The following is a 7,940-nucleotide window of genomic DNA, read 5'->3' on the forward strand; positions in this document are numbered from 1 at the left end:
TAACCATGAAGTCCACTCGTGGTGCGGCGCTTGTTTTGGTGTTCTGACCTGCAGGTGTCGCTGTTCTCACAGCCGCTCTCCGCGCCTCCTGATTGGCTGGAGCTCCTGGAGCTGCTCTCCGTCGTGGCGTCTTGTTGGTGTTGTTCCGGCAGCAGCAGCAGAGCGTTCCTCAGGCAGATGGCAGCAAACTCCATGCTGGCCACTGGAATGGCTGCTGACTGACCCTCACTGTGGAAACAAAGACACAAAGAAGTTAGAAAAGACCAATGTGTGTTTGAAAATGTGGAACACACAAAAACCACTTTAGAGCGACTGGACACAAACATGCAAAACTCTGACCTGTAAGCAGTGTTCTGTGCAGACTGCGAGGCCAGCACGATCTTGCGGTGGTATCCCTGCCCGATCACAGACTGAACTATTCCTTTCTTACAAGGTAAGCCTTTGCTTTCCTGTTCAGAGCCCTGTCAACACAAACAGACGGGATTCAGCTGAAGGCTCCGCCTCCATCCTCATCCTCAGACACCAGCTTCAGTGATGTCGGAGGAAACACAAGTCTTTCAGTCCAGAGACAGACTAAGGTTTGAACAAAGGGCTGAGGTGTAACGGTCAGCATCTACAACATCTTCTCCCTGTCCTCCAGCATTACACAAGTTCAGCCCAGCGGATCCACAGAAGCAGCTGAACCGGAACCTCCATCTGTCCTAAAAATCAACTCTGATAAAAATTGTGTTTTTAACATCTTCTTGTGGGATTTTTTGCACGATGAAGGACACATATGAAGAAAATTAAGATTAAATGTATATTTCTTTATTCTAATTGTGGTGATTCAGGAGGAAAAAGATTGTAGTTTGACGCACAAACTCAAGCTCCCTGCTCCACTATTCTGATGTAGACAAATAGATCCATGAACGTCTTTGTTTTCCTCGTCTGAGCGGGAATCTGGATCAGAACTGTACAACAGTTTAGCTCTGATATTGCTCATGTTAGTTTGGGGCGGTGAGGGGCTGTAAGCTAGCAGAAGAGCATGTCAACAAATGGATGATGGGAAAAGAGTACAGGCTTTCTCTGCAGTAACAGTCCTGCCCACAACTGACAGGAGAATTTCTAATGAATTCTTGCCACTCTGAAGAAACTATGTCCAAGTTTTTTTTATTTTGACAAAAACGGCATCATCAAATTTAAAAGACCATCGGGAACAAAAGAATAAAAGAAGATAGAAGTGAGACTGTACAGTACCATGCTTTTCTTAAGCCTTTCAGAGTAAACTTTAAACATAAATATCATGCTTTATGTTTGGAACACTAGTAAATAAATTATTTATGAAATACGAGTTATTTTTGTGAACTCTTACTACGAGGAAGTAAAACGTCCCATTTTTTTAGGCTCCGCCTTTCGCTGCTTGTGGGTGGCGCCCAGTTCATGACGTCAACCAGCGTGCCAACAAAAAAAAACAAAAAAAATCTGACCTTTTGCAAATGTGGATGTGCATGTTGTGTATTTAAAATGAAAGTATTTTACTGATCACTGTTATCCTAGGGGCGGGGCTGGCAGAGAAGACTCTTCCTGAAAGGGGCGGTTCTCAATCTGTGACATCCGCTCGTGAGAACCTGCTCGTTTTCATGGATTGGGAGGGACTGGTGCCGAGAGTGAATCCTGCGTGAATGGATCACAATACTACATTGGAGTTCTTTAGTGAGGAATAAACAAAATAATAGAAGTAAAAATTTAAAAAACGTTCCCAGTAGTGTTTTAATTATGATTATGAAGTTTTTAACTAAAATCCCACAACCTAAATGTCTTAAAGCCATTTTTCATGTTGATCTGAATCCTCTGTTTAAAAATCTCCTCTGAGGGGGCGTGGCTTTTAATAGCTCCGCCCTTGATCCCCGGAGTCCGTCTGTGAGAGTTTGATAGACAGAGATTTAAGAGGAGAAATACTCGGAAATGCAAAAACAAAATGATTTCTTATTATATTTGTTCTCTTTCAGAAAAAAAATGACACAGACATGTTAGAAAATCTAAAAACAGAATCGGAGGGGACTTTAAACACGGCGGTCTTTATATTTCCTTGGAGTTCTGGTTTCTGGGGTTAGTGGTTCAGTGGTGGAGTGTCTGACCAGAGCTGTGTGTGTTTATGTTCCTACACAGACCGAGGGACAGCGGGACGGACATACCCCTTTGTTGGCAGAGATGCAGCACTCAGCCAAGCGCAGCCACAGCCGGGCGTTGGAGTGGTAGACCTGCACGGCCTCCATCAGACACTCGAAGGCGGCCAGCGGCCTGCCGATGTGCAGCAGCTGGATGCCACAGTTGTACAGCAGCTCGTAGCGCTTGTTGGCCAGCAGGGCGCACATGGGCATTCCTGTGAAGCTCTTCGCTTCAAGCCAGAAAGAAAACAGTCATTATTGTGGAACTTCATGGAGATTCTGAAAGACGCTGCAAATGAGTAAGACTTTGAGCTTTCAGGATATTTCAGGATCTTTCTGTCAACACCTTTTTTGGACCTGGTCTGCATGTCTGAGACAAGTGCAGCTGAGCTCTGCGCTCTAAACGAGCCGCCGACCTCTAGAGGCAGACGAGGCCGGACCCCGAGCTTACCCTGGCTGCTGCTGCCGTCTCCCAGCTGAGCACACGTGTGGTCGTTCTCCTGCAGAGCTTTCTTGAAGTAAAAGATGCCCAGATTGTGCTTCCCCATTGCAAAGTGAATGCAGCCCAGGTTGTTCCAGAACATACAGCGAACACATTCACCTGGATGACAGGGGACACGGTCAGAGGCTGTTTTCACTGACTCATGACAGCTCCTGTTGGACTGAATGACCTCTAACTTTATTGATCCGTTTAAAAGGCACAGAGCCTAAACTAGGGGTGTGAAACTCGATCACACAGGGGGCCAAAACCCAAAACACACTTTAACATAATTATGAACTAGATATATAGCATTACCTGTGATAATGCTAGTGTGAATGCTGAAAGCTGAATTTGGCCTCTGAAGATGCTAGTGCTTATAGCTGAAAATGCTGAAATTGATAACTAAAAATGCTGAAGCTGATAGCTGAAAAAGCTGAAGCTGATAGCCAGCTAAAATATTAGCTAAACTCCAAATTAGCCTAAAAAATGAAAAAAAGCCTAAGTTAGCCAAAACAGCTAGCATATAGCTGAAATATAGCTAAACTCCAAATTAGCCTAAAAAAAAAAACCTAAATTAGTCAAAACAGCTAACATGAGGCTGAAATATTAGCTAAACTCCAAAACAGAAAACAAAATCTTAGTAAATAACAAAATAGTCCCAAAAGTTCAAACTGTAATTTTTTAACATAATTACGAATACTAAAAAGGCAGGAATATTATTCCAGAATAAATCAACTTAAACCTTAAATGACTTCAATATTTTACTCTCCATAAAAATAAATTTTATCAAAATTATACAAGTTAAAAATAGAAGATAACATCTGGCCATTAATAACAATAAAATAAAAGGATTTAGACCTCGACTTTGACATATGTGGCCTAAACTGTCAATCTTTAACAAATGCACATGTTGGGTTAGAGGATAATGGACCTCTTCAGACGTGGACCTGACCTGTCTTCATGGGTCCTGGATGCTCAGCGATGTTGCAGCTGTTCAGCAGCTTCACGGCTTTGCGGTAGTTTCCTCTCAGATACTCGAAGTTGCTCTTTAGGAAGAGTGAGGGTGCAGACTGCAGGAGAAAACAGAGACAGCATGAAGACCTCTGCAGACTGCAGGTCAGCTCGCGGTTCTCTGGAGAGAAGAAAGTGCATGGAGCCCATGAGAAACTCACATTTCCTGCTGTGTTCATCACAGACTTGATTTCTCTCTTACAGGCCTTGGAAGACTTCATCTGGATGTAGGCTCTGACCTTGTACTAGAGGGAGGAGACAGAGAGTGAGGGTTATGGAGCAAGGGGGCAGAGTAAAAGGAGGACTGACAGAGCTCTGACCTGGTGCAGTTTGGATTTGGCCGCTTCAATCATGGCTGCAAACTCCGCCCTCTGACTGCCAGCATCTTTATGTGAACCGGCGCTCTACAAACACACACACAACAGGGAAGCTTCCATCAGTCGGACGGCTCCACATACACAGACGAACACGCCTCTCATTCTGTCGGTCAGTTTCTGACCCACAGGAAGGAGGCAGGTCCACACTGACATCTGCACTTCATCAGACTATGAGCCTAAAATGCTGGAAGAGTGGAAAAACTACAGTAACTATCGTATTTTGCAGACTACAAGTCATACTTTTCGTAGAAAAGTGTAACTTTTCTGAACAACTGTGACAAGCGACATAATGCTGTGGGCGGAGCCAAACGTTCTGTCTGCTATTAGAAATATGTGTATTGCCACTTTTATCTTTCAGAACTTTTAGAATGTGCATGTATAGATGCTTATATACATTTTATATGTTTGGGTGGAGGCCTTTAACAGCCATTTAGGGTTTTTTTTGCCTCTCCTTGCACTGTACTTGACTTTCTTTTTTATGAATCCTTGTTATGCACTTTATTTGTGCTAAAACATAAAACCAAAAAAACTTCTTTTCATGTTTAACAAATCAAAATTGAACAAAATCTGCTTCGGTAAGTGAAGTTGCTCTTCATCACCGTGCTGGTGCCGGCTTACCTCTCCTTTCCCGTTCCTGCTGCTGCCCTGAGCAGACAGCTTATCCAGCACCGCCAGCAGGTGCAGTGCCTTCTCCGGCTGGAAGGTCAGCAGGTACAAGTCCACCAGCAGGAAGCAGACGGCCTGAGCAAACTTCTCTTCTGGGACAAATGAAAGTCGCTTTACACATAGCAGAGAGCAGACCTCCCTCCTCAGACCTGGTTTAAGGCTGGTGTGCATCAATCTCTGACATTTTCCTGCCTCTTTTCTCACTATTGGATTGAAGAGCAACAACCATGAAACTGAAACCTCTTTCACTGAGCCAAGCACAGAGCAGAGGGTCACATGACCAAAGACGCTGTGTCCAGGCACTAAACCTCATTGAGGAACTCCAATCCTCTATGGCAGGGGTCCCTAAACTACGGCCCGCGGGCCGGATCAGGCCCGCCTCCACATAAGGCCCGGCCCCCCACACACCATCAGAAAAGCTGATTGAGAACCACATAGAACGTGACTTTTATTTCACCTCTCTGCAGTCGGAACAATGACGGTGAGGATAGACTATTAATTGCTTTAATATTGATTCACTTTTTCTTTATTATTATTTTCCTTTAATGTGTTTTTTGGGCATCCATAGCTCTTGAGCTCTTTAGCTCATTCAGCTATCGAGATATTCAGCTCTTTTCATGCTAGCTTTTTGAACTGCTTTGGCAGTTACTAAGGATTTCTAGGCTATTTAGGAGTTTAGCTTAAATTTCAGCAACATGCTTGCTGTTTGGCTGATTTTGAATTTTTTTCAGTTTTTTTGGGCTAATATGGCATTTTGCTACTACTTTAGCTAGCCATCAGCTTCAGCATTTTCCGCCATTACTTTTAGCCACTTCAGGAATCAACTTCAGTGTTTTCAGCCATTAGCTTCAATGTTTTCAGTTCGCAATTTCAGCATCTTTATCTTTTAGCACTAGCATCTTCAGCAGCCAAATTCAGCTTACAGCACTCACACTAGTATTATCTCAGGTAATGCTATATGTTTAATTTTAAAAAATGTTCCAGTCTTATTTTTTTTTATGAAGATTACAGAAATTAATTATTTAAGATTTGGCTGTGTGTGGCTTTCTGGAAAACCATAAATGTTTACGTTTAGGCTGCGATTGTTACACTTTTTCCGTTAGCTCACAAACCCACCCCGGTCCCACATCAGTGAATAAAACAGTTCTGTAGCCCTCATTAGAAAACGTTTGGGGATCCCTGCTTTATGGAAGCACTGAGGCCTGATGAGCCACTGAATTAAATAACACAGATGCTTCTGGGCTGGTTCCACTATCAAACGCTTCAGGTCCAAAATCAAAGATGCTGCAAGGACTCGACATTTCTGAGACAAGTGACTCTGGATAAAACTAACCCAGTGTTCGTATAATGGGGCCTTCAGTGGAAACATGGCTGCTGATGAGTCAGTGAATCCAAAAGCGTGACCCATCTGAGCGGGGAATCTGCCCTCCAGCCCACTCACCAAACGGCTCCAAAAACTGGTAGAGCTTCTCCCCAATGGAAATGGCCTCAGAGTACTGCTTCAGGTGGTAACAGATGACCGCTTGATTGTAGTACAGCAGGCTGTTCTCCACGTCGTCCAGGCCGTCGGCATCCTCAGTCAGCGATGAGTGGAGCTGCCGGACACAGTTGGGCAATTAAACGCCTCATTATGTATTAGAGGGGAGGTGAGGGTGACCTGCAGTTACCCGGTTCTTCATGGCCATCAGGGTCTGCCTTAAGGTGCCTGTGGTGGTCTGACTGCTCCTGTAGAACTCAGTAACGGCCTTGTTCAAGGCGATCTTATAGTCCTCTTTGTTGAACTCCTGCAGGGCTTCCAGGTGCTTCATAGACTCTTCGTACCTTCCAGCCTGTGAGAGACAGAAACTTAAAACTCATGAAAAGTCATTTGAACTCTTGCAACTTAAAAGACAAGCCAGCATAATTTCTCATCCTCCACCGCATGTACCAACACCGGTTCTGCTGAAAGCAGACGGGCTTACCAAGAAGCAGTCGTACGCGCTGGAGGCCAGCTCCTTCTCCTGGTCGCTCATCCCAGTCACGCCGGAGCTGTCATGCTTGTCGTCGCTGTGTTCTGCTGAAAAGAGAAGACATCAAACCTTTCAGGTTCCACCATGTATGGATCGACCAAAAGGGTACAGCTTCCACCAAGTGTTTCCATGTCTCTGCTGTCATTTCACTCTGACTCTGGGGGTTCAGTCCTAACAAGGGAACATGGTCTTTCTGAAACTCTCCTCTGCATTTAAAGCAAACATCGTGCTCATGGGTTTATAGGTTTTACTAATAAAAGCCGCGTGTCTGGTGACGTCATGGCGTTTTCTCCCCTTGGTTAAGCTTGAGTGTTTGAGTTGTTGTCACAGCTCCATGAACAGCAGGACCCAGGACGCTTTGTTTTGGGTCACCTCAGCAGAACTTTTACAGGTCTCTGTAAGGTCAGAGGTCTTCGTGGGGGGCGAGGTCCCTCTGCAGAATCTGCACCCCAACCTCGGGACTGTTTGTTTACCTGGGAGTCCAGGATCTCCCGCGGGCCTGTCACGTCACCTCTAACGTTTTTAGTTTTCTCCGAGGGTGGAGACAGCGTGTGGAGTCTGCGCTCGGTCCAGACCACCTGGTCCGCAGAGAGCCCCCAGCTTCAGCTACTACACTGACGGCGTCAAGAAGCGGCTGCTAACGGAGCAGCTAGCATCCGCCGGAACACCCACCGGAGTTTTCTGCCATTTCCCGGGTCTTCATCCACAGTCCGGGCGCGGAGCGCTGGGAGGGAAGAACAAACCCCGAATATCCAACAGGAAAGAGCGTAAACGAACCCGGTCGGCTCTGTTTGTGGTCGGATTCAATGACTGACTCGGTCCTCTTCGCTTCACTCTTCTTCGTTCACTGGCGCCATTGACGTCAGCGCCTGAGAGCTCAACAGCGCCCCCCTCGGCTTCTTCTAGCGTTGTTTGGTGGTTGTCAATCAACTGGTGGGTGCATCTATCGCCACCACCTGGTCTGGAGTAGATCAGGAGTCCTGTAAAATGATACCAAATTCAATAGTTTATATTAAAATATAACAAAGCAAGCTTCCTTAGTCTCTCTCGATATAAGGAAGCTAAGGCTAATAGTCTTATGCACTATGTACAATGGTCTAACGTGGAAGCCGACCAGCTGGCTACGCTGAAGCTGCCGGATTGGATCCCGGGCAATGCAACATTTTTTCATTTTACTTTTTTCTTTTGTTGACTCACAGCGACAGAATTATTTTTTGCTCTTCTTTTTTTTTTACAAGTATACCCCCCC

At 45.2% G+C, this 7,940-nt stretch overlaps 1 protein-coding gene across 3 annotated transcripts in view; it reads right to left on the minus strand.

The window, feature by feature from the left end:
• cnot10 (CCR4-NOT transcription complex, subunit 10) overlaps positions 1-7,616 on the minus strand; it is a 16,375-nt gene extending 8,759 nt beyond the window's left edge. Inside the window, exons 1-12 of one of the 3 annotated variants that reach the window (XM_024281188.2) lie at positions 7,364-7,616; positions 6,644-6,738; positions 6,350-6,511; positions 6,124-6,277; positions 4,635-4,774; positions 3,960-4,043; positions 3,801-3,884; positions 3,581-3,698; positions 2,599-2,748; positions 2,175-2,377; positions 340-461; positions 49-228 (exon numbers count right to left, since the gene is read on the minus strand). In XM_024281188.2, the coding sequence (XP_024136956.1) occupies positions 49-228; positions 340-461; positions 2,175-2,377; positions 2,599-2,748; positions 3,581-3,698; positions 3,801-3,884; positions 3,960-4,043; positions 4,635-4,774; positions 6,124-6,277; positions 6,350-6,511; positions 6,644-6,738; positions 7,364-7,394 (1,523 nt within the window). In that variant the 5' untranslated portion in view covers positions 7,395-7,616. The remainder of the gene's footprint in view (positions 1-48; positions 229-339; positions 462-2,174; positions 2,378-2,598; positions 2,749-3,580; positions 3,699-3,800; positions 3,885-3,959; positions 4,044-4,634; positions 4,775-6,123; positions 6,278-6,349; positions 6,512-6,643; positions 6,739-7,363) is intronic. The other 2 variants (XM_024281190.2, XM_024281189.2) reach the window with 2 other exon arrangements.
• Between the last annotated feature and the right edge of the window lie 324 nt (positions 7,617-7,940).

The sequence above is a fragment of the Oryzias melastigma genome, linkage group LG16, assembly GCF_002922805.2.
Source record: "Oryzias melastigma strain HK-1 linkage group LG16, ASM292280v2, whole genome shotgun sequence".
NCBI classification, from domain to species: domain Eukaryota; kingdom Metazoa; phylum Chordata; class Actinopteri; order Beloniformes; family Adrianichthyidae; genus Oryzias; species Oryzias melastigma.